At 43.6% G+C, this 26,848-nt stretch overlaps 1 protein-coding gene across 9 annotated transcripts in view; it reads left to right on the top strand.

Annotated features, from left to right (window-relative positions):
- Sfmbt2 (Scm like with four mbt domains 2) overlaps positions 1–26,848 on the top strand; it is a 211,532-nt gene that overhangs the window by 31,414 nt on the left and 153,270 nt on the right. For all 9 annotated transcript variants that reach the window (XM_029469511.1, XM_021182773.2, XM_029469521.1 and 6 more), the window contains one exon: positions 1,983–2,223. In XM_029469511.1, the coding sequence (XP_029325371.1) occupies positions 1,983–2,223 (241 nt within the window). The remainder of the gene's footprint in view (positions 1–1,982; positions 2,224–26,848) is intronic.

Consider the following 26,848-nt stretch of genomic DNA (forward strand, 5'->3'; position numbering starts at 1 on the left):
AGAGAGAGAGAGAGAGAGAGAGAGAGAGAGAGAGAGAGAGAGAGAGAGAGAGAGAATAGTGATTTGGGGGCTGGGGACTCTGCTCAGTTGATAGAATGCTTTCCTAGCATGCATGAAGCCCTGGGTTTGATCTGCAGCATTGGCTAAAATTGGGTGCTGTGGTGCATCTGTATAATTCCAGCACGGGGAAGGTAGAGGCTGGGGGATCAGCAGTTTAATCTCAGGCTTTGTAGAGATCTTAAGACTAGCCCGAGTTACTGTAACTTTGAAGAGCCACATTAGAGTTTTGTAGGTTTTAGGGGAGAGATAAACCAAGTTAGAGGAATCATGATAGCGAGCCTGGAAATGTAGGTCTCACAAAATTCATTCTCCTTCATAATATTTGCTTGTATTATTCAGCTAGCATGTGTGCCTGGGGGCAAATCTTAGGAGAAAGAAAGGCAGGCGTTTCTTAGTCGTGAGCTCTTGGTTGGGAAAGATGGTGTTCCCCAAACCCAAGCTCATATGCGTGACTATTGTTTTAGTAAATAAACATTTATTTCTGGGAGATCTGTTTTTCCACTGGGCAGTCCCAGCAGCAACTCAGCCTCCTTATGGTTCGTTTTCAGTCTTCAGCTGAAATAAGACAGTCAGTCACGTTAGTTCCTACTTGGAAGTGACATGTCTTTTCAAAGGGCATTTAAGACCTTCTTGGATTTGTAAGGGTGCACTCCTCTTCCTTCTCTGTACCTCTCAGGCTGTACTTTATTCTGAACATGTTTGTGCCACGTAGTGAAACCAGAGTTTACATTTTAAAGCACAACACAGGTGACACAGGCTTATATATCGAGGACCATGGTCCTGCAGAAGCCATGGTGACAAGATGCTAGGATGACCTGTGATTTCCTTAGGGAAGTCTGGGAAGGAAAGACTGGTGGACAGCTTCCCCTTCTCTTCTATAGTAAGGTCATGTCTTTGGTAAGGGGTCACCTCCAGAATTGTCTGGGTGGTCACTTCTCACACCTCCTTTTCAGCTGAAGTAGATGTCACCATATGGTGAACAGGTGATTGTCTTTCAGGGCCTCTGTATTCCTGAAGGAGGATGCAGGCATCTAGCTTTCCAGATGTAGACTGTCCCCTGGCCTGTGTAAAAGATTTCCAGAAAAAGTAGCCATTTCACAGATGACTAATTGATCCCCTTGCTTTCTTGGAGGGTCTCCTTACAGTAGACCTCACATCCGTTGGGGCTGCTGCTTTTGTTATTTTTAACTTGTGTCTTGACAGTAGCTGCTGGCACACTGAGCAGTTGAGCTGTGTACACAGAAGAGTATGCAGCTCTAATTGAGAAATCATCATTACCACCACCACCATCATTTAAATACAGGGTTTAATGTAGCCTAGACTAGTCTCAAACTGGATAGCCAAGGAGGAGCTTGACTTGATTCTTCTGTCTCTACCTGCCTCTTTTTATTTATTTATTTATTTATTTATTTATTTATTTATTTATTTATGATTCAGTGCTGAGGAAGAAGCTCTCGTGTTTTAGCATCATAGGACTCCCTGCATGTTCAGCAAGCACCCTGCCAACTGAGTGACATGTTCAGCCTTTATTGACTTTTTTGGTGTTTTAAGACAAGATCTAGTTGTGTCTCCCAGGTTGATGTAAAACTGTAGGATTTCTGTGTTGGCCTCTGGGTGCTGGGGTTACAGGTGTGCAGTACCATTCCTGCTTACTCATATTTTTATATTATTAGTTTCAAGCTATTGAATTTAATGGGTGAAATAAAACTTGTTATCAAATTCATTTTATGTTTTGAGTGTGGCTTCCTGACTATTTAGCTTCTCCTTAGAGGCTCATGGTGGATTTGTCTTAAATATACACCTCTTTTAAGGCAGCAGGGATTATGTTTGCAAGTTCTTGTGGTTAAATAGTTCTTTAAAATCTTTCGAGGCTCGTGACTAGTCTGATCATGGTTTTCCTGTGTGTGTTTCTGGTGTCTCAGGTGGAGATCAGCATTCGGAGTAACTTCCAGCCAGGAATGAAGCTGGAGGTGGCCAACAAGAACAATCCAGACACTTACTGGGTGGCCACAATCATCACCACCTGTGGACAGCTGCTGCTCCTGCGTTACTGTGGTTACGGGGAAGACCGAAGGGCTGACTTCTGGTGTGATGTGATCATAGCGGATCTGCACCCTGTGGGGTGGTGCACGCAGAACAACAAGGTGTTGAGGCCTCCGGATGGTGAGCTTGCATGTCAAAGGGTTTGATACCCAAGAGGTTGTTCTTCGTGATGCCTGATCTTTGCTGCAGGGGCAGAAGGACCCTTCTATAAAACCCCAAGTGGGTTTTGTGAAAAGGTTTCTTAGCTCTTTAAAATGCTGGGGGCTTAATTATCTAGAGGATGCTGTGGGGTGGGTGGTGGGTGGAGTTTTGTTTATCAAACATGCTATTGATCTTCAGGCAGTTTGGTCAAACAGGAGGAAAAAGTGTTCAAAGCCAATTTGAAGGTTGTCTTTGGATGGTAGGGGAGGAGTGTAAGCTGAATGGTACGGAGAGAGAGATTGGGGAGAGGAGAGTTTCCTCTTTTGGGATTAGATGGGTTGCTTTTACCTTTCTGTCATTTTAAGTAGACGTCTTTCTTTAGAGGTTAACTTGTTTTTAATTAATTATGTCTATGTGTGTGCTGCTGTGTATAGCTGAGCGCTTGTGAGCCCAGGAGCCCAGAAGAGCTCATTGGATCTGGAGTTATAGGTGCTTGGGTCCTGAGCCACCTGGCATGAGTGCTGGGAACAGAATTTAGGTCCTTTACTATAGCAGCCCTCGCCCCTAACTGCAGAGCCTCTTCTCTAGCCCTCCGACACAGGTTTCTTTTCTAAGTTTGCTTCTTTGCTTTCTTTTCTCTTCCTCTCCCTTGTGTAGAGCAGACTGAAGTCTTTGAAGTTCTCATCCTCCTGCCTCTACTTTCTCGGTGCTGGGATTCCAGACATTTGCCACCACACCCCATATGCACAGGCTTCTGGCATCCCCAGTGAACAAACACTCTACCCGCTGAGCCACATCCCTAACCCTGCACTTAGTTTTTGCTCTCGCTTGTTGTGGGCATACTGGGGTTATGAAACAAGGAGAAAGACAAACCAATGAGAACTGACATCACTTACAGCAGTGGTCCAAACTCATATAGACATGAGATCAGTTTAATTCCTTATTGCGGGTGGTCTCCCCTCTAGACATGTGTCAATGTCTGAGAGGACTTTTGTGCCTGATGGGAGAGAGAGGCTATCAGCACTTAGCAAGACCAAACCTGAGGCACAGGTTTGAAACTTCTTCCAAGGCACAGGGCATCGTCACAATTAAGTATTATCAGGTTTAGCCTTCCTGAAGTGCTGTCACGGAGGACTCCTGCTGGGGAGGAAGGCACCGAGAAAGCTCCTAGGGACTGTTAGAACTGAGCTCAACTGTGTCTGACTCTGATCATACTGCATGGTTGCAGCATCAGTGGTACCTTTCAGCTTTGCTACAGTCTCCCAAGGGTATTCCGTGGTCTCCATACCCAGCTGTCCGCTCTTCCTTTGGAGTAGTCTATTTCCTTTTTCCTCTCACCACCCTCCCCCACTTTCTCTTTTCTCACTCTTCCCTTTTCCTTCTCCCTGTCCTTCTTCCCCTCTCTCTTCCCCTCTTTTTCTCCCCTCTTCTCTTTCTTTTGCTCCTCCCACAGGCCTCTGATAGAATATTTCTGGTTGTGGAGAAGGGTCTGTGGCTTTTATTTCCTCTCTTTGTAATGCATAATTGATGACTTGCTAAAAAGGGGTCATAAAATTGGCCTACGCTCAGGAGTTGCCTTTGTGTGACATTTGTCAGGGTTGAACCCATTGCCTTGGCCTTAGCTGACATCATGACCCCTCATTGTCTCAGAAGAAAGAGAGTGAGGGCATCCTTTTAGATCTTTGTGTCTCTTCTGTCCTGCCTGGATCAACTTGCCTCCTTCATCCTCCTCCTCTTCTCCCACTGGTCTCTGAGGTCAGAACTGATCTGTGCTCACAAACAAGGCCGTTGGGACCTTAGTGGGGCTCACATCGATAGTGCCAGTGTGTTTAATGTAATATAATTTATTAATGAATTAATGTTGCAAGGACCTTGAGAATACTAAGCAAACGCTGTACTACTGAGTTCTGCCTGAAGCCCTGTATAATTTTAAACATAATTCATGTATTATAAAAGTCATCTCTGTAAGTTGGATGACTTTAATCTCATTCACAAGGTTGTGCAAACAATGTCACAATCAAGGTCTAGGTAGTTTTGTTTTGTTTTTTAAATTTAATTTTATTATTATTTTTTTAATCACCCCTAAATTGTTCCCCATTATTCTTACCTTCTATAACTCTCAATCTACTTTTAAAAATTCACATTTAAAAATTTTATTTGTGTGTATTTATGTGAGTGTGAGTGTGTGCAAGTGCACACATGCATGGGTGTGTATAGGTCAGAGGACAGTATACATCAGTTCTCCCCTGGGAATGTTCCAGTTTGGGCAGCAGGCATCTTTACCCACCGGGCCATTTTGCCCAACTCCCCAGCCTACTGGTTGCCCTTTAAAACAGCTGCTATGTGACTCTTTGCACAGAGTTCTGATGGTGTTAGTGCTCTGAGAGCTCCTAGGTGCACTTGGGATGGTTCCAGCTGTCCCTGGAGAGACAAGGCACAGGCCGTTCATCAGCTCCTCCCCGCACTTGGAAGAAAAATATGGCAGTTGTCAAAGTCTCAGAAACACCATCAAATTTGTATCCTGAAGCCTCTGTGCTATTAAGCAAGACAAAGACACCCTTAAAATGACAAGATGAAAATGAAAAATGAGAAAACCCTAGAAAAAGGATGACCATTAATGTGACGGAAAGATGAGAAGACTTTTCAAACAACAGCGGTGATGTTAGCTTGAGGATTTCTTCAGTGCTGTCTTGTAAAGAACTTAAAAAAATTTACTATGTAATCAATATGACTTGGGAATCTTTAGTTCAGAGAACAAAGTCGGGAAATAGCAGGTTCATGGGGCAAGAGCTTTTATTGATTTCTGTGAGGAGGGATAATTATTGCTTCATAACCAGAGGCAATGGTTATTCTACAGGGACTAGGGGTATCTGTGTTTTGAATGGGGATTTTTGTTGTATGGTTTTCTTGGTGAGTTAATGCTATAAATACTGCAACTGTGCCCGGATGATCTTTATCTTTGTTGTGGTTGAATTTAAAAGGCATTGAAAAATATGAAATAGCAACCTGTGACCCTAATGTTTCTGCCTGAGAGGCTCTGTGGTGATCAGAGGCGTGCACACGTGTGTGTGTGTGTGTGTGTGTGTGTGTGTGTGCAGTTTGTAGACCAAAGGACAAGTTTGTCTCTGTTTCCTTAGGTCTATCCATTTTGTTGTTGTTGTTTTTAATCAGACAGGGTCTCTAATGGGCCTTTAGCTCTCCTATTAGGCTAGAATGGCTGGCCAGGGAGCCCTGAGGATCTGTCTCTCTCTGCCTTACCTGTACTGGGATTACTGGGATTACAAACTCATTCTGTCAGCCTGGCTTCTGGAGATCTGCTTTATGTTGTTGAGCTTACAAAGCAAGAACTTTACTGACAAAGCTATCCCTCCAGCCCAACTGAGGCTTCTTATAAATCCCAGGAATCAAAGTAAAGTGAGGGACACGGCCATCAGAGTAGAGATCCGAGTTCTTGTGAGCACCCACCATTAATTTACTTCTCTAGGTCAGTCCCCTCAGCCCTTCCCCAGCAGTTCCATCATTGAAATGAGGGCTTCTATGATGTAATCTCAGGGAGTTAAGTGCCCCAACCTTCCAGTGTCTGTGATTCCAATTAAAGGAGAACAGTAGGAACACGTGACTGCTTATCTCTCTATTTTATGAAGTTTATTTTAGAATTAGGGTCCACGCATGTCAGCCTAGGAATCTATGACAAACACAGGAACAAAGTGCTTGTGTCCCTCCCTATTGGACAGTGGCCTATACTCTAGTTCTATTTCTGTTGCTGTGATGATGAAATACCCTAACAAAAGCAACTGAGAGAAGAACGGGTTTATTTGGCCCACAGTGCCCAGCCATAAGGGTCCCTTATGATTGGGAAGTCAAGGTAGGAACTTGAAACATCACATCTGCAGTCAAGGGCAGCGAGAGAAGTAATGCATCCTCGCCTGCTTCTGATTCTCCAACACAATCCAGGGTCCATCTCAGTCAAGGGCGGTGAGGGTTAGTGCATCCTTGCTTGCTTTCCATGCTCCCAGCCAGTCCTGGGTTCTTCAAGTGAAATGGTGCCTCCTGCATTCATGGTTTGGTCTTCCTACCTCAAATAACATCAAGGTAGTTTACCAAAGACATGTTTGCAGACCATCCTGATCTAGACAGTTTCTCACTGGAGACTCTCTCATCATATAATTTAGGATGGAACATGATTGTAATTGCTTGGGTAGACTGTCCCTTAATCAACAATTAGAGGCTAGTTCCCTTTTCACCCTTCTCAATCTAGATAGCCAAGGCGTTCCAGCTTCCCACTGAGTGGTCACAGAACAAACGTACATTGACAGCTTAGAGTATGTGGGCTTTTACCCACATTATGTGAGGGCACAAAAACAGGGTCTCCCCTCGGGCTGAAGTGTCTGAGTTCAAGAACTTGGATTAGCTGAAGCCGTTGTTCTGCCTTTGCAGTCATGTCATAGAAAAAAGGAGCCATTTGATTGGTTGGTTGCTTGATACAGGGTTTTTACGGGGTGCTAGTGACTGAAACCAGGGCGTTGTGCATTCCAATCAACCTCTGTACCAACTGAGTTCTATCCCCAAACCCACATTTTGTTATTTTAGATGCCAGTTTGGTGGGGCACAGAGATCTAGTTGTGGTATTACATTGTCCTGCCTCTCTGTTTTAACTCTATCTTTGAATTAATGTAGGTCTTCATAAATATGTTAAATGTCGGGGGGCAAGGAGGGGGAGAAACCTGCACAACCACCTTCCCAGTTCATGCCAGTAAGGTGTGATTCCCATCAGTGGTCAGAGAATGCCATTAACAAGGACATGCCCAGAGACAACTGAGTTCAGCAGCCAATTGGCCGTTGAGAGGGCAGCATTCCTGCTCCGGGGCTAACCAGCGCTAATCTTTCATATTAAAAGTATTACGCGACGCACTACATTAAAGCCTCAGTAAGTGCAGCCAGGGATTAGAGCTCCTATTAGCAGGGTAAAACGGAAAGCGTTCTGGCTTAGTAAATCAATAAGGCTTGATTTATTCATAAGTGTGCACCACACTCGCAAAGGGCAGCTGCCAAATAATTATTGTTTATGGTGATAATGCACGGAAATCATTTAATCCAATGGCTGTTTTCATTGCTATGTATTCAGAAGTAGCAACATTACCTCTTAATGTCAGGGGCCTGGGAGCTTTGGTGCTCTGACCCTCTGAATGATGCCTATTGAGTCCTTTGAGGGATGCTCCTGTGTGAGACTGCAGGTGAACATTTGTGAAGATGCAGGACAATAAAAGCTCTCGACTTCTAAATGGGCAAGTATTTATGTGCGCTTTTGGCTGCTGCAATAAGAGTGTTGGAATTACAGTGCCTTAGGATCCTGCCACTAATTTTTATTTTTGCCATTATTAAAATTTCTGCAATTTGAATTGCAAACGCCCGAAGGCTCGCCAGAAGACTGTATTTACCATTTCCAAGTGGAATCACCATTACCGGAGTTAGTTAATATATATAACTTATTTGAATGAAGGAATGTTTATTCATGAAGTGTGAGGAGAAAGTGTGAAGACCGCCTTATGCTAAGTGGGTAGATTTGCCAAGTTCTCCGGTGCCTGAGGACTCTAGTAGATTGTAACAGAGGAGGAGTTCCTGCCGGGTGGGACATACGGACTCACCTGTCCACAGCCATTGTGTAATCATGACTGCAAAAGAGCATTTGGTGTTTTTTGAGACTATTCATTTTTAGTTTAGTTATTTTTCTTATTTCATTTGTGTGTCTGTGTGTGCATGTATGTATAGTGTTTGTTGTGTATATGTGTGGGTACACGTGTATATGTGCATATTTGTGCCTGTTCAGGTGGATGCCTGAAGATGATATTGGGAATCGCCCTCCACCACACTTCTACCTTACTCAATGAGACTGACTCCCTCACTCAAACCCAGAGCTCTCTAATATGGCTCCTGTCTGGGAATTCCCTGTCTCTGTACTCTGAGGCCAGAGTGACCAGGCCAGGCTGCCGTGAGCACATGATATTTACGTAGGTTCTGGAGATCTGAACTCTAGGAAGCATTTAACCACTGAGCTACCATTTCCCTAGTCAGAGAGTATTCACTTCAAGAACTTCAATTTTCAAAATGAAATTTCAGTAATATTAGTGGGACTTAGCCACTTTTTTCTTTGGAGATCTTGTTTATTAACAAAACTTAGTGGTAAATTGTGGTCTCAAGCCCAGAATCCACTTCCGTCAGCCTCCTGAGTGCTAGAATTACAGTTTTTTCCTATCATGCCTGGCTAGGTCAGTCTTTCTTCTAACTGAACATCGGAATTGAGAGAAGCAGAGGAGATGTCAGTATTAGAGAATTTGATGTAAGAAGAGGATAAAGCATTATCGGTATGGGAGAAGACAGTGCATTTGATAAATATGAGAATAAAATGAGTTAACTAGAGTTGTATTTTAAAAAAAGAAATCCTTTGGTCAAAAGTCAGTTTTCCTAGTTTTTCAGTGTTTAGGCTTACACTCTAGCCTGACTTGCCTGGACCTCACTCTGGGGATTGCGTTGGCTTTGAAATCATGGCTGTCTTCCTGCCTCAGCCTCCTCTAGGTCTTGAGATTACAGGTATGCACCAACATGCCTGGCTCCAAAGCTAGCTTCTCAGGATGGTGTGTGAAAGAAGAAAACTGCGCAGTCCTTCTGTGTGGGCTCTAAGTAGGCTCTTGAAGTGGTTTGGAAGCCCTTTCGAGCAGGTGCAGAGCCGGTGTATAGACATGCGCCCTTGCAGTGTACACCAGGCATGAGTATATATGTTTGCCACACACAAACTCTCTCTGTCTCTTTCCCATTCTCTCTGTTTCTTTTCTCGCTGCCTCTGTGTGTTTGTACATCTATATGTTTTCTTCCAAATAGCATCATTAAAACAAATCTTTGGGCCCTCTGGAAAAATAGAAAGATGCACAGACAGTTGAGAGTCCACTCTGCAGGGTGACAGTTATGTTCAGCAGTCACCTCTTTAGATGGTCATCTGTCCCCTGGATCTTCCTTTTGGCCTGGTGTGTCCTATATGTTTAGTCTCTGTGCCTGAGCATCAGGCCTGGAACCAAGAGACCTGCAGATGCCCTTGTGCAGTCTCAATGCATATGACCTCAGAACTGTCAAACATGAACATCACAGCCCTTAATGCCCCACACCCTGTTGGACCAGCAATCTCCAGGTTTCTCTCAGTTCAGAAGTTTCCTGTTTAACATGGCATGGTGGCACATACCTGAAATCCCAAACCCTTAGGAAGGTGGTGGAGGCAGGAAGACCAGGAGTTCAAGGACAGCCTTGGCTCTGTGACCAGTCTGAAGTCAGCCTAGGCTACATAAGAACTTGTTTCAAAATGAAAATAAGATCTCAGATATAAGGATTCAAAGAGTGTAGCAAGTGAGATCTACGAAAGGATTCTGGTATAAACAGGAGCTTGTGGAAGGAAGTACAACAGAGACTGAAGGAGCGGAGGCAGTTTTGATGGCTCTCACGCAAAGCAGAAACGCTTTTGAGTAAACAATGAATACAGTCTGCTCTCTATGGATTTCCAATCTGCAGATTCAACCAGCCACACATACTATTAAAACAAAAATGTGCATGTGTTCTGAGCAGGTATAGACTTGTGTTATTGTCCTCTAAACAGTATGCTACAGCATCTACTTAACGTCGTCATCTTAGTATATTATACTGCATTAGGTATCATAGGCAATGTGGAGATGACTGTAATGTGCAAATGTAGGCTGTACATAATTCTACATGATTATACATAAGGACTGAGCATCCACGGATTCATAGAGTCCCAGATGCAGTATTCTTTGCACACCAAGGGACTGCTGTGATGTTTGGTACAATCCAGTGTGTCTAAATTTCATGATCCTCCTGCCTCAGCCTTCTGAGTGCTAGAGGCATGGGTCACTATGTCCAGATAACCTTTCCCCTATGTTTGGTGTGTGTATTCTCTCTTGACAGTTACTGTGTAACTTTATCCCTTCATTGTCTTTCACAATGAAAAATCAACAAAAATTTTTATATTTGTAATATAGTTCTCAATTAAAGGCAGAAAAATACATATAATGTACATGTGTGCAGGCATCTCTTGCATATGTGTGTACATCAGTGTGGAGGCCAGAAGTCAACTTTACGTGTCATTTTTCAGCCTAGGGCAACCTTGGTTTTTGAGACAGGGTCTCTCCCTGGTCCGAGGCTAGTTGATTTTGCCTAGGCTGGCTGGTCAGCAAGCCCCAGGAATCTGCCTGCCTCTGTCTCCCTAGTGCTGGGATTATATGGGATTACAGGCGTTTAGTGTTATGCCCAGCTTTTCTTCTTTTCATTTATTCTCTCTCTCTCTCTCTCTCTCTCTCTCTCTCTCTCTCTCTCTCCCTCCCTCCCTCCCTCCCTCCCCACCTCCTTCCCTCCCTTCTATCCTTTCTTTCTATGTGGGTTTGGAGTTAATGAAGCTTGTACAAGGGATACTTCGCTAACTGAGCCATCTCCTCAGTTTTCCAAAGCAGAATATTATCAACTGCCGGCCTACCTATCACAGCTCAAAATATTTAATCCTATCCTTACACGAGCCATGTAACTTGGCTGCTGGCATTTTATTTTATATTTGAAGGGAATGTGGCGGATCCCGAGTCAGGTAGCTTGCAGGATAGAAATAAGCCAGTGATGATGACTCCCGGTCTTGAAAGCAATCGTTTGAAAGTGGTTGGCGGTGGGGGTAGCGTCACTCACTGCTTACTGGGAAAACCCTCTGAGTAAGGTTTTGTATGAGAACGGATGAACTTGGAGTATTGGGATCTCTCGATGAGAAAAGCCCTTGGGCCTCTCCTTGTGATCTTTTAAAGCAGGGTGGAAAGCTGTTTGCCCAGAGTGTTTCCCATCTTGTCTGTTTTGGGTGGCAAATAACCGGAAGAGCTGTGGTCTGGAACTCCTTTGGTGGACGGTAGTCATGAAATTATGTAAAGTGATATAAATGGGGTCAGATGCTATTTGGGTTTTCCCTCGTTGCAGGAAAACTGTAAGCACAAAGCCAGGAGCAGACTTTCTTGTTCATGTGAGTCATACGTGCACTTATTTTCTCCAGCTTCTCAGTTGAGCGACATATGCAATGTAAGCGGGACGTGCGTGGGGTTGTGTGTGGACTACCAGTGTGAGCTCATCCCGTGACTCTTGGTTGTCAAAGGCTTGGTCTCATTTGCCCGGTGCCTCCTACTGCTTCTCTCCCCTCATCCAGAGCTCCTGTCCTTATCCCGCGCAGATGACATGGCCTCATGCATGTCCCGTCTGGCCCCAGTTCCTGCTCTTCCTAGATCTTCTGATGTCCTACATGCACTCGGGGTTCATTCTGTGTGGCAAGTCTCATGTCACCTGTGACAGACAAGTCCTATGGACTCAGCTTGTCTGCTGGGACATTTGATGGTTTTTGTCCTTGTCCCCATTTTGTTTCTGCTCTCAGCCTGCAGTCTCCAGCTCCACTTCTGCTCGTGAGCTTGTGTGCGAATTGCTTTTGCATAGCTGTAAGCCAATTCCAGATGGAAACAACTTAAAGGAGATTAGTTTTTAAAGATTATTCTGGCTCATAGTTAGAGCTGGCTCTTTTCACCTGGTTCAGTTGGACAGGGGGATGTGTTATGGTAAAAGTCTGCTTAATATATGGCAGCCAGGAAGCATAGGCCAAGACAGGAAGGGGCTAAGGATTGTATACCCCCAAGAATCTATCCTCAGCGGCTGACTTCCTCCAGGTAGGCTCCACTTCCTAAAGGGTGTCTTTGCAAGATCCTCAATTTCTGGAGCAGTGTATTCAAATGTATTCAATGTATCCAACATATTCAAATCATGACCCTGTAGAGTACATTTCATTGCCTGTTCAAAACAGTAGGGCCTCTTGGAAGAATCTCAAGCCAGGAGTGTGTTCTAGGCTGGGAAGCCTATTGGGAAGGATCAAGGCATCTTCTGGCCTCTCTGAGTAGGTAGGAGTAGATGGGGAGAGTGGGCATGAAAATTGAGACCACCATTGGCCCCTTCTGAAGGAAGCAAGCTTGGTAGAATAGCTCTGCGTCTGCTGTGATGGCTCATTTCAGCTCATTCAGTTGTGAATGACAACCCTCTTGTCCCTTTGAGAAAGTAGCATTCACCGGGAGAGGGGGTGATTCTTAGTTCTTGTGACATGGTTGCTTTGGTCCTTAAAATATAGTTGCTAAGTATTTAGTGTTCTAGGTGGGTGATTGGCAGGGGAGACATCAGTGAACACAGCTCAAGAATCTCGGGTGGGTAAAAGGAATCCCAGCGTGCTACTGTGTTAGTGTGTGCTTTAAGTGCAAACAGTTCCGGGAGCCAGCACTAAGGACATGTTGGGGATTGAGTTGAGGGCTACTGAGTTAATGTAGCCAGTTGAGGGACTGAGGGATAGTGCCAAACTGAGCCTGGACATCTTTTGATGACTAGATAGTTTTTATTTTCACATTTACGACCTCTGGGGCCAAGGAAGGGGCCCGAGAGTCCCTCTGCTGTGGTTTCATGTGAGGGGAGTTAAAAAACAGACTTAAGATTTCAGAATCGGGCCAGAATGGAGGTCAGAGACATGACCGATGGCTCTATAGGTGAGGCTGCCCACCATTCTTCAGTGTCTTATCTTGATGAGAAAGCTGTGATTCTTACAATTCCAAACTTAATATGCCCCTAGGAGATTGGTGTGTTCTTGCATGTCTGAAATTCCAGCACTCAAGAGCTCACACAGGACTGTGAGTTCAAGGCCAGCCTCAGTCATGTACTGAGGTCCTCTTTTAGAAGCAAAATGGGACAAACTTGAGTAAACCATGCCTCACGTCCAAGGTTATTGATAATCTGAGTATGTGAGAGACTAGTTCTAAGAGGCTTGGCATTGGAGAGCTACCTTTCCGTTTAAAAGGCTAATGTTTAAAAGAGTATGCCTGTTATCCAAAGAGTAGCACAAATTTCCTTTTGTTGGTATCCAACAGCTTTTGGAATTGAATAATTACACAAAACAAGGCCCAGTTGTCCTTTGAAACATTTATGTGGTTTGCACTGAGCCTGCAAGCTGATATTCATACAGAGATTTTTCATCAGAGGAAGGCAGAGGAAGTGAAGGGAAATCTGATTTTGAGGAGTTTTGTATTTATTTGTTTAATTACGTCTTATCAAGGAACAGAGTTGCTGCTGAACATAGTTGATTAAACAATGTAAACATTTTAAAAGCTCATAAGGACATATTTGTAAAAGACTCCCTCAGCTCTGATCATGGATTATCAGAAGTGAAGAACCATTAAAACAATCTGCCATTATTTTTTTCCCACAATGAATAGTTATGCCATCTCATTAGCATGAGTTCAGCCTGTTTCTCAGACAGGCTTGTGATGAGTCTTTTTCGAGACCATCACAAAGTGCAGAGAACTTTTAGTGTCTCTGCACTTCCTCACCACCCTCAAACACACAAAAACCAAGGTTCATTGAAAATCACCAAAGGTGATAAATGCTCCCCTCCCTCCCTCCCTCCCTCCCTCCCTCCCTCTCTCTCCTCCTCCTCCCCTTCCCCTTCCTTCCCCTTCTCCCTGCTCTCCCTTCCCCTCTACTTCCCCTTCTCCCTCCCCCTTTTCCCTTTCCCTCCCCATCCCTTCCCTTCCCTCCCCTCCCTTCCCACCTCATTCCCTCCCACCCTTCCCTCTCTCCCTTCCTCCCTACGATTCCTCTCTCTGTCTCTCTTCTCTCTTTCTTTCCCTTTCTCCTTTCCTCCTCACTCTTTCCTCTTTCCTGTTCTTCTTCCTCCCTACTCCATCTCTCTGTCTCTGTCTCTGTTTCTGTCTCCTTTCTCTCCCTTGACAGGCCAGCCTTGACACTAAGTACGAAGTCTTTCTTGCTTCCACCCACCTTTCAAGTCTTGGGACTACAGGCGTGCACCATCACAAAGGTTTGCAGTAAAATGAAAAAAGCCACTTCTTGATTTTATTTTGATTTTTGATCTTTAGCGTTTGGTCCTGTGGAGACCCAGGCATGGCGAACAAAGCTTGTTTAGTGTTATTTGCAACAATATTTAATCACATTTGTTTTGTGAGAAGAAAGCAAAGTCTTGGTCTCCATCCGCACGTTGGATGTGAAATTTGTTAGTCCATCCAAACTGAGTTTAAGTCTCTACTATACACGGATCATTAGATTTGTAAGTATTGCTAATGGTTCTTTCTGTTGTGTGTGTTAATATGCCCTTCCCGGGTGGTTTCTGTGAAGGATAATGCAGGGACTGTGTTAGCCTAAGTAGCTCACCAGCAAATTAACATTGATTAAAAATTCTATTAAGACAGCTGGCAGAAGTCTTTTCACGTTAAGTACAGTTATGTTTAGATCAGACTTAATATTTCTGAGGCGTTTGCTTTGTTTCCCAATGTAACTTTCTACTAGCAAAGGGGACTGTTAACATTTAAAGGACTTCTACTCTTATATATTCAGCAAATGCTCTGGGCACAAATTTTGCCAAGATTTTAGCTAGTTTTAAAAACTGTCAGATTTGCTTGTGGGGTTTTTGTTGTTGTTGTTTGTTTGTTTGTTTTTTTGCAGTGTTTTCTCTCTTCTAAGTAAATGTCTCCCTTTGGTTCCTATTTAAATTTTCATTCTTAAAATTTCCCTTTCCTTGGGGTTTTTAGCTGAAAGTGTATTTGAGGGCTTTAACTTTTTTTTGTTGTTGTTGTTTTTTGTTTTTTGAGACAGGGTTTCTCTGTGTAGCCCTGGCTGTCCTGGAACTCACTCTGTAGACCAGGCTGGCCTCGAACTCAGAAATCTGCCTGCTTCTGCATCCCGAGTACTGGGATTAAAGGCGTGCGCCACCAAGCCTGGTGGGCTTTAACTATTTTTAAAAGAATATTAGGGGCTGGAGAGATGGCTTAGCAGTTAAGAGCACTGACTGCTCTACCAGAGGTCCTGAGTTCAATTCCCAGCAAATAAACACATGGTGGCTCACAACCGTCTGCAATGTGATCCAGTGCCCTCTTCTGGTGTATCTGAAGAGAGCAACAGTGTACTAAAATAATTAAATATTACCAGTTATTATTATTTAGCAAGGTTGGGCTGCACAGCCCTTCCTGGTTGTCAGGGAGTGTGGGACGTCAGGTCCCTTGAAGAGGAGGGCACTGACCTGCACAACAGTTACTGTTGCAAACTTATTTAGCTTAAAAAAGGAGAAGGGGCTTCATGTATCCTAGGCTGGCCTCAGCCTCCTGGAACCTCTGACCCCCTTGCTTCCACTTCCTGAGTAGTCTGTGTAGAATATAGGATCTAATATTGATTAGTTTGTTATCTAACGGATGTAGAAGGCAGTTGTCTACTTAGATAATTAAGAATGAGAATAAAGGCTGGGGCTGCAGGATGGAGAGGACATGTCTGGCTTAGAAGGTATTGGGGATGGACCCAGGGCTTCCTGCGTTCTACCAGCTGAGCAGTAGCCCCAGCCTTGATCAAATTGTTTCTTTACTGTTTTGTTTTGTTTTGTTTGTTTGTTTGTTTTCAATTACTTAACATCCTGGGATCGAAGCAAACTTTATAATGGCCTACAGTATAGGTGTATAGTTAAATGTTAGACTCAAAATTAGGCTAGAAGTCAAACTTTGGACTCTGAACTGAGGAGGAGCGAAAGAATTTGGGAGTGCAAGGGATGTAGACTTAGCATTTTCAAAGGCTTTCTATTTTGCCTAAGCCACGGTAGGAGCTGGGTGTGACACAAAGTCCTGGAGAATCACACAGTATCCTTTCAGTACTGAACATTTTCATCTGTTCTTGATGCCTGAAGTAGGATCTGAATCTCATTAGCATGTGTGTTCCTGTGCAGAAACAGATAGAGGGTGTGCTGGCTGATCTTGGTTGTCAGCGTGACACACCTGGGAATAAGGAAGTCCAGTAGCCTCCATTGCATTGACCTGTGGGCATGCCCCTGTGGCATTCTCTTGATTGCTAATGGATATAGGGGGGCCCAGCTCACTGGGGACGGCATCCTTCCTTGGAAGGTGGGCCTGGCCTGAACATGAGGCTGGAAGCAAGCTGGTAAGCTATGTTCCTCCACAGTCTCTGTTCATTCAGTTCCTGCACTTGAATTCCTAGCTGGGGTCCTCAACTTGGATTCTAAACCCTTTCTTCCCTAAGTTGCTTTTGGCCGATGTTTTATCACTGCAACAGAGAGGCTAACTAGGACAAAGGATGAATCTGCGTAAGTGAGAACTTGATTCTGTAAGACCTTGATGGCCTCTTCTGGTGACCTGGGGAGAGGGAAAACGGATTTCTCTGTGTGTGGTTACTTACCGCAGGACATGTGACTCTGAGTGGGTTCAGTAGTTGTAGACTTTGTGTAGAATGAAGGATGTAAAACTTGATTAGTTCGTGATCTATTTCCTGAAGAAGGTAATTGTCCACTTAAAGAACTAAGAATGATCTTGAAGGGACTTCCTAAGAAAGGTGTTTTAAATCTACTATCCCTGGATGAATAGTTGGCTTTTTTAAGATACTGTAATGTCTATCTATCTATCTGTCTATCTATCTATCTATCTATCTATCTATCTATCTATCTATCAATCAACTGGAATGTTCTTATCCATTGATGATCCATCCATCCATCCATCCATCCATCCATCCATCCATCCATCTATGTATCTATGCATCCATCTGTTCAATCAACTGGAATGTTCTTATCCATTGATGATCCATCCATCCATCCATCCATCCATCCATCCATCCATCTATGTATCTATGCATCCATCTGCCCATCCATCCATCCATCCATCCATCCATCCATCCATCCATTCATCCATCCATCCATGTATCTATGCATCCATCTGCCCATTCATCCATCCATCCATCCATCCATCCATCCATCCATCCATCCATCTACCTAATATACTAAGCTACCCTGTCTGGTCTTGGAACTTAGTCCTCTTTCCTCAGCCTCCCAAGTAGCTGGATTGTAGGTGTCATCCTCCATATTCAGGAAGACTTTCAACAGTGTAAGGTGTTTCAGCTCTGACTGCAAGGGAAAGTCACTTGGCCTCCTGGGTCTTTAACTTTTTGGTTAATGCAGTAGCCGCTCTGTTATCTTCAGGGTCTTGTGAAGCCATCTTTATCAAACCCTTAACTTGTTTTCTAGATCTCTTTTTTCTCTTGATTCCCTAAGACCATATCACAACCTTCTTTATTATAGTTGCCCATAAATCTTAGCTCAAAAGGTGTTAATTATAAGATATTTGTTTGTGAGAGATCTCTTGCCTAACATGTGCTCATAAGACACAAGTTCAAAACCCCCATTAATGCAAAAACAATTAAATAGAAATTATAGTTGATTGAGAACTCCTTTACTCCCTTTTATAGGGTCGTCTACCTGTGTATACTTTTCTAAAGCATATATATATAAACTTAGCATTAGGAAGACAGGAAGACGAGCCAAATATGTCCCTTCTCCAAAGCAGCTCACTGCTCGCACAAACAGGACAAAAAAATTAAGCCAAGAAGACATAAAAGTTCCCTTTACTTCAATTAAAACTGACTATGGCTTCCTTCAGAAGTGTATGAATAGTTGTGACTAGCACTCGATCTTTGGATTGGTGCATGGGAGTTGTAATAAATATGGACATGTTCTTGCCTGAACTCTCAGAGACTCTTACACAATAAGCCACTAAGAGACTCATTGTCTGCAGGACCTGCCAGTGTAGACATTGCAAACAGTGAAGTATTATTTTCTGTCCTGTCAACTCTGTTGTCTACATTGTCTGACACAGTGGTGCGGCTCTGAGTTAGAACATTCCAGTATACCATCTGTGTTAATATGGTTTCTTGTGTGCCCCTCTTTATTCTTCTGATGAATCTTGACATAGACAGCTCTTTCCTCATTATTCCCCTTCACGAGGATATTAATAGACTTCCTCAGATGTTTTCATGGTTTAGTAAAACTAATGGTTTAGTAAAATTGTTTTTCTTTTAATTTAGCACCAGAGTGGCTTAAGTTTTTGGCTCATTTAAGCAGTTATTTCATGACAGTTGTAGATAAAAACTAAAGCAATGAAGACATTAATGACTATATTTAAAAATGGAATTTAGGTAAGTATTTCTTGGTAACCGTAAGAGTGGTTCCTATACGACTCAGTGTAATGGTGTTCAGTCTCATTCATTTGTAGATGGTTTCCCTTCCTCTTCACTCCATGAGTTAAACAAACCCAGGCAAGCCCACGTGCATGCCTAATATGCTGTGGTGTCTAATATGTAAACTAACTCATGTAATGCCCACCAGGTGGCTTATCATATGACTATTGTGGTTCTCTAGGTTAGAATCCATTTGTTATTATTGAGGTTTGCATTTGAAGACCTAGGGGTGCTCCCTGAGAACACATGATAAATTGGTTTTTAATGAGACAATGAACTATCTTCAAATTCTCAACTCTTTTGGCATGCTCTACTAAATTGTATGCATCATAGTTTCTTGCTGTGGTTTTAAGCTTTCCTTTTTCGTAATGAATGGCAGAATGCCTCTCTGAATCTGCTTTGAAAACTTTTTTTTTTTTACTATGGGAAATTTAAGCACATCCAGTAATAGGCAAAAGCTCCTATGTTCATTCCTCAAGGTTAACCACGGTCTGTTCAAAGCCAATCTTTTGTTTAATCAATATGCCACCCACTTTCCCTGGCTTTTACTGCTTAAAAGCCAATCCTAGACATCACCATATCAGTTCATCTGTAAATATTTAAGCGTGGGTCTCTCATTTATAATTCTGCACATGTGTGTGTGTGTGTGTGTGTGTGTGTGTGTAGGGAATCGCTTAGAAGTCATGGCAATTGAAAAGGAGGCTTTTTATTTATTTTCAATATGGTTTTTTTTAAGAACTGGAGCCAAACATTGATTTTAAAAAACACTCCCCTAGTGGAAGTTAAATGCCTCTTCCGAAAAATCTGTGGGATGAGTTAAAAACTAAAATTTAATTAACACCTCTACTCAGCACAATGTACCAAAAATTAAAACCAGAAGAAGGGGTGCTCTCTATTTTAGAGTTAAAAATAATAAGAATTTGTGTTTTCTTTCTTTGGTGGGCCTGGAATAAGTACTAAATTTACATTTAGTATTTTTAAATTTAGTAGGCTTAGTCCCAGGCATGGTGGCACCCACTGGCATCCCATTGCCAGGGAGGTTGAAGCATTAGACTCGTAAATTGATGGTCAGCCTTGGCTACAAGATTTGTACCTCAAAGAACACAACAGAACAACGAATTAGTAAATACATCCTGTAGCTTTTTTTTTTCATAAGTCACAGCAACAGTGGCCTTGTATTTTCCCAGTTTTCATTTGTATATGTTAATTTTTGGTACACTTCTAGATCTGGTTTGGGTTGATAGTGAGAAAGTTAAGTCATTGTATTGAGTGAATTGATTCCCTGCTGTGCTAGTGATCTTTCTCTTGGTTGTGACAAGGACTTATTTTGGTGTGTTGATTTGAAAGGGAGATGCCTAGGAAGAAATACAGTCTGTCACAGCAGGGAAGGCGTGTCTGAAGGAGAATGAGGGAGCCAGTCCCATTTCTCTTCAGTCAGTAACCTGAGGCAGACAGTAAGCCTGACCTGGTTTTTAAACCTCAACCCCTCCAAATGAGTCTCTCCTAGCTGGACTTCACCTCTTAACGGTTCCATAGCCTTCCAAAGCAGTTCCACAAGCTGGGAACACTACTGGTGCGATCCAACCCAGGAGCCTGTGGAGGACGCTTCACATTCAAACCGCAACAAGGCTCGACAGCCAAGGTTACTTGTTCTAGCTCCTTCTCCTTAGAGCGGTGGTTCTCAGCCTTCCTAATACTGCAACCCTTTAATACAGTTCTCTGTGCTGTGGTGGCCCCCATAAAATTATTTCATCACTACAATAATTTTGCTACTGCTACGAATTGCAATGCAAACACCGGATATGCAGGATGTCCGATGTTGGAAATGCTGCCTTAGAGAAACCTTGTTCATGTGTTAGCACTACGGACAGGGGGCGATTCTGTATCACACAAGTGCTGTGGAGCATGGTCCCAGTAACTGGGAACTTGGCTTATCAACTAGAATGCACTTTAAATCAGGTCAGTGCAGGCATGCATTTAGAGTCTTTGTGCCCTAGAGGATTCCCTAATACTTTTCTTGTTAACTGCCTCCCTTACCCTGTTGACAGTCTAGACGTATACAAGTAATTATGTCTGCACACTCTAAGCTCACACACTCATATGCACATGAACACACACACGCGCGCACACGCACGCGCACACACACCCTCCCCAACAATGTTCTTCGACAAGATACTTATCCTATCATAAAAAGGATGGAATGCAATTGGGTGAGGGACACCACACACCGATTCCCCAAATCTCTGTACATGGGAAACTTCTGCTCTTATCCACTTCTGGGACAATACCAGGGTTTCACAACCTAAAATGACTCTTCTACTCAGACCATTGGTATGTATAAGAGAAAGGATTAAATTCAGGGACATAATTAGGTATTTATACTTAAAGATAATGCTTTTCCATATTATTGCTCTGATCAGCTTTCATCTTTTTTTGTGCAAATGGACAGTAAAAATTATTTTTATTTTATTTTGTGCATCAGCAGACACACGGTGAGATAGCATTGATAATTAATTAATTGCATGTGTTGAGGAACAGTGGAGGCAGGGAAGGGTCTTAGCATGTGCAAAATTCATGAGCTAGCACTCCCGATGGCATTTTTATTTCTGCACAGTAACATGCTTTATGTTAAAGATTTGGTGGGCCAATTGTATCAGAAGATGATGGTGTGGGGACAGGAGGGGAGAGATGGAGTGTGAAGTGCTAGCTAACCTCCGCAGAGGGGTTCTTGCTTATGTTCCTGCTAATTTGTGGCTAGCCACAGTATCCCCTAGAAGTAGACTTCCTCACTGACATGTGGAGGTGAGTGGGTGGCTTCAGTCTGCAGGACCCTTGGCTGTTGCTCTCCTCAGTGTCACTCCTTCTACTGCACAGAACTAAAAGTGATGAGTTAACATTTGACTTTTGTGTCTGTTTTGTGTCTGAGTCTCAGTGTTGAAAGGGCCCAGAGAAGAGAAAAGTACTATAGCACATATAAGTGTTGTAAGAATCCTATTTGGGGGCTGGAGAGATGGCTCAGTGGTTAGGAACACTGACTGCTTTCCCAGAGGTCCTGAGTTCAATTCCCACCAACCACATGGTGGCTCACAACCATCTGCAATGGGATTGGATGCCCTCTTCTGGTGTGTCTGAAGACAGCAACAGTGTACCCACATACATTAAATAAATAAATAATTAATTAAAAAAAAAGACTCCCATTTGGAATTGGCCTGGTAGAGGACATGCCCTGGGTGATCCAGGGGACCCTCACATTGAAGCTCTGCTTCAGCGAAACAGGCAGACCTGTGCATCCCTCTTTGGACAGATATTACTGAACGCCCTCAAATGATACCAGCAGTCAATTGTGTGACTCCTTTATAATTGTCGATCCTACCTATAGTGACACACTCCTTTGATAAGAAAACATCTGAGTAATTCTCTTGGGAAAAGAAAAGAAAAAAGATAAACAAAATTACTACAGACAAAAGGTTTTGCAAATATAAGCTCTTCCCGTGATTTGGGGTTGTTTCCACTCTGGATGTTCCCTGAGGCAGAGAACAAGCGTCAGCAACCCCCGTCTCACTGGCTTGTTTCGTTCATACCACGGGCCCAAGACATTGGAGAAGAGCTCATAAAAGGACTCGAAGTCCTTCGAGGAAGCACCAGACCAAAAAAAAAAAAAAAAACAGTCATTAATTAATTTTTAAGAGTCAGCAGCTGCACACTCAGGCATCTGGTTTGATAGGAAAGGAAAGGAAAACAAATTTCTTGGTTTTAAATTGCCTTGTGTGTATGACAGCATATTAAAGTAATGAGAGCAATTCATCTTGCCACGTTGGGCTTGTCAAGTTTTGCTTTCTCTGCCCCGTCCCGTCTCTGTCTCTGTCTCTCTGCATGTGTGTATTCTGCCTGTTAGTATTTGTGTGTCTACGTGTGTGTCCAGTGCACATCCATACGTGTGTGTGTGTGTGGATGTGGAAGCTCGAGGTGTGTTCCTGGATTGCTCTCCATGCTGGATACTGAGGCAGAGTCTCTCACTGAACTTGGAGCTTGCTCGTCCTGGCTCACACAGCTCCACAGCTTGCCTCTGAGATCCCCGGTCTCTGGCTTCTGAGTTCTGGGATCACAGATGAGCCCCCACACGTACCCAGCTACTACACAGGAGCTGGGTACCTGAATCTCATCCTCATCCATCTGGGGCGAGCTCTTTAACCACTTTCCCAGCTCTTCTCTGTCTCCCTCCCTGTCCCGTCCTCTCTGCAGTTTCGTCCCTATGCTTTATGCGCTATGAAAAGATAGAACAACGATGTCAAGGCACCATGAGGTTACCACAGGTTTGAGATAGTCGAGACTCTACAAATTGCATAAGATACCCAGACACCAAGCTGCCTTCCTGCAGCATGCCTGCTTTCCCAAAGGCTTATGTCGAGTAAAGAAGACACTCTTAGGTGTGCCGCCTAGATGATTCCAAATGCAGCCAGGTGGACAATGAAGGTTAACCATCCGATGTGCAAACTGGCTTCTGAAGGGAAACCCCAGGGAAATCCTAATCTCTAGGGAGAGAATTCAGTGGCATCAGGCATGAACATCCTGAGTGTCCCCCCTCCCACCTTGTGCTCATGAATCTGCTAGTTGTGAGGGCCTCTTTCTGACACCAGGCAGCATTTAGTAGCCAGACCTGCACATAACACAGTCAGCAGATACGCGTGTTGAAGTAATTGCTATCTTCTCAGTGTGCTTTGTAATTCTGGGGGGAACTTTGTTTTTCCGGTGACTCATGGCCCCGAGTCATGCTCTCATCTTGGACTACAACTTTCACTTGTGCTGCACATGGTGAAAGTTTTTGGAGCTCCTTGTCATTCTTTAAGAATGTATATATATATAAAAAATATCAAGTATATTTTTTATCCACAGAACTATTTCAACCCTTCCCCTGTTCTCACCAGGGGTTTGCTAATTGAACCGAAAATGAACATTAATAGCTAATGTCACTTTATACATTAAATAAAACAAATTTCCATGAAGATCTGACTCCAAACTTCTACACCAATTCTGCTGAGGGTCAAGAAGGCCATGCATTTATGATGTTGCTGATATATTTTGATTTTTGTTTTTAATGATAGATCTCATAGCTATACCAATAATCTTTTATTTATTCAAACAGTCTACTGATGTACGGTGTGGGCAGCTCTATGCTGAGACACCCTGTGTCCAGGTCTCCTGAGGTTCAGTTATTTGATGACAACCCTCCTGTCCTCATGCTCGAGGTGATATCCTCTTTCTTATTTTGTTGCTTTTTCTTTAAAAAAAAATTATTTATTACGTACACAGCATTCTCCCTGCATGTATGCCTGCATGCCAGAAGAGGGCGCCAGATCTCATTATAGATTGTTATGAGCCACCTTTGTGGTTGATGGGAATTGAACTCAGGACCTCTGGAAAATCAGTGTTCTTAACCTCGGAGCCATCTCTCCAGCCTCTATTTTGTGGCTTTTAAAAATAAAAATTTTGCCAGGCAGTGGTGGCGCATGCCTTTAATCCCAGCACTTGGGAGGCAGAGGCAGGCAGATTTCTGAGTTCGAGGCCAGCCTGGTCTACATAGTGAGTTCCAGGACAGCCAGGGCTATACAGAGAAACCCTGTCTCGAAAAAAACCAAAATAAATAAATGAATAAATAAATAAATAAATAAAAATTTTAGGTTATAGTGAACAAATTCTATAACTCATTCCAGATTGTGATCTATAGTTTTGAATATAAAGGTCCAGGTGAGGCCCTTGCTCTTAGGCCAAGTTCTCTAGGAACATTACAGCTGATTCTTTGCAGGGCCCTCTGCTGGTTTGAAGGAGATGTGGCCTATAGTCTCAGGCATTTGAATGCTTGTTTGTAGCCAGACTTTTGGCTGCTTTATGGGTTCCTCTTCTACTACAACTTTTCTCCATCCTCATCCTTTCCAACAGCCAACAGTAGGTAGGGAAAAGGAAGGCTGGAGAGGAGAGGCGTAGATAGCGTTAGGCTCCTTCCTGTTTATTAGGGCAGTCGAGTTTTTTTGGTCAATTTCGATCTTTGTCTTAAGGATATCTCCAGCCAGCAGCAGGAGGAGCAGCAGCAGCGGCCACACTCCTCTCAGGGATCCAGCATTTTTGTACCCTCTCAAGAGTCCCCAGAATTTCATATACTTGCCAAAACTATTTGTCTCTGGCAAATCACTACCTGCTAGTGCTTGAGCCAAATCACAGTCTGCTGCTGTGGACAGACGGAAGAAACCCCATATCCCACCCCTGGGATTTCTATGTTTTTAAAACAACCAAAATTCTCACTATACAACCCCCAGTTGTGGGTGCTGTTTGGCTGAGAATAGGAGGAGTGGCCTTGTTGGAGGAGGTGTGTCTCTGGGGTTGAGCTCTGAGCTTTTAAAAGACCACTCTGAGTTTGCTGTCTGCCTGCTAGAGGTTCAAGGTGTGAGCTCTCAGCCGCTGCTGCTCCAGCTTCTGTGCCTGCTTTGTCATTATGTAAACAGGTCAAAGTGTGCGGTTGCATGGGAAGGTAGATGGGCCAGCCAGAACCAGTGAGACCCAGGTTCATCGAGAGACCCTATCTCAAAAAAGATAAGGTGGAGGACAGTTGAGGAAGACATGTGATGCTGACCTCTGGCTGACGCAGCATGCACCTGCATACACAGTCTACATAAAACACAGCCACACATACCCACAGATATTTTGACTAGTTTTTAATGCTATTGTAAACAAACTAATACATGACCCAAAACTCCCTCAAATAAGGACTATGGGTAGATAGATGAACATGTTCTTTGGGAAAGCAGACAGGCAGAGCTTGCTGCATTAGCACTGGAGAATGAGTAAACATGGGAGTTCTTTGGTCATACCAGACATAGCGAAGCAATCATAAACACCCACAAAGCCACGCATTTAGCTTGTACATTTGTACTTGATTTCTTTTTTAATCTTGGCACTGCCTATAGGATTAAGGAAATCTGTGTTTAGTTCTTGTTTTCAGTTTGGTGAATAGTAGATATGACTTGGAATCAAGAGATGCTTTTATTTAAAATAAATACGTTAGTGTCATAGGGGCAGTGTTGTTGGGTTGACTCTGTCTTCTCAGGCTGAGGGGATAAGCCTCTGTGGCTGCCCATAGTGCCCCAAAGGGTTGTTGCTACAGGACTAGTGTGAGCTTCCTCTCTGAGTAGGCAGGGGACCAAAGTTTTCTGGGGAGAGTAAAAAGCCTAGTCCTGGAGGACCTGGATCCTGCCCAGACTTCTATGCCTGGATCTGGTAGAAAGGACAGGGTAGAGATTTAGAAAGAATCCTTCTTCATATTACACACAGAGATGAGCTTGGTGGCACGTGACAGATGCCAGACTTATCATTAGAGAAACAAATAGACACATCTCTGTGCTCAGGGAATTTGTTGGCATGTACGTGTGTGTTTGTGGGTAGTGGGACTTTCTGTGGAGTTGTCATGCTTCTTGAAAGCTTGTATACTTAGAATCTGGCCATATGACATCAAGAAATTCATGTGAGTTTGAGGTCAGCCTAGTCTACATAAGGAGTTCCAGGACAGCCAGAGATACATAATAGACAGACCCTGTCTCAAAAATATAATACTCATGGGCACCTCAAACAGTAACAACTTTTTAAAGAGGACTTGATTATCCTTCAGGTGGGGCACGTGAGCTAGACTCTGACAAATGACGACATCCTCAGCTGGCAGGCAAAGGTAAACTCACCAACTTCGTGATTTCAGATACCACGATAGCTGTCTTTGCGGTTCATTTAGTTATCGCCGTTTGTATTTTTCATGAAAAGAAAGGAACACCGCAGATGCTCAAGGGCCTGGCTCCGGCAAGTGTGTCCAGGGGTCCTTGTGGATTGCAGTAGCAGTGCTGAGCTGATAATGAGTTAAGTCTTGGGATGGCCTTGGACTCCTCTGCTTTGTGGATGCCAGTCTCTGTCTGTGATTTCTGTCTAGGTTCGTTCTCCAGGCTGCCTCTGGTCTATTGTTGAGCTTCCTGGTTGGGCGGTGTAGGCTGTGTCATCTGCTCATCCCCGCCTGATTTTCTCGCAGAAGCCTGTGGCTGCTCTTGCCTGTCTTCTGGTCCACATCTAAGTTATCTTACTGCACCTCTTCCACTGCCCTCTCCCAGTCAGATGCATCACTGTTTTCTTTGCCAATCTGATAAGAATCCAACAGTCCCAGTCACTAATTAGAACGCTGTGTAAACACAAGTCTTGCTGAGGGAGGTCAGGCGTTTGTCCCCCGTAAAGCATTTTACCATCTGTTTTCAGTGTGTTCCTCTGTGTGTGTCTTCTGCTGTGATCAAGGAGGCCAAACTCAGCTTCCCATTCCCCCAGAAACTGGGAAATATTTACAGCTTTCCTTGTGTGTTCATTGTCCAGACATGTGTCTGGACCTAAATGATGTCGATACCTGAATGTTTAGGTAGTAGCTCCAGCTGCTTATGTAGGGCTTACTATTTGGTTTGTC

Source organism: Mus caroli, chromosome 2 (assembly GCF_900094665.2).
Source record: "Mus caroli chromosome 2, CAROLI_EIJ_v1.1, whole genome shotgun sequence".
Lineage (NCBI taxonomy): Eukaryota > Metazoa > Chordata > Mammalia > Rodentia > Muridae > Mus > Mus caroli.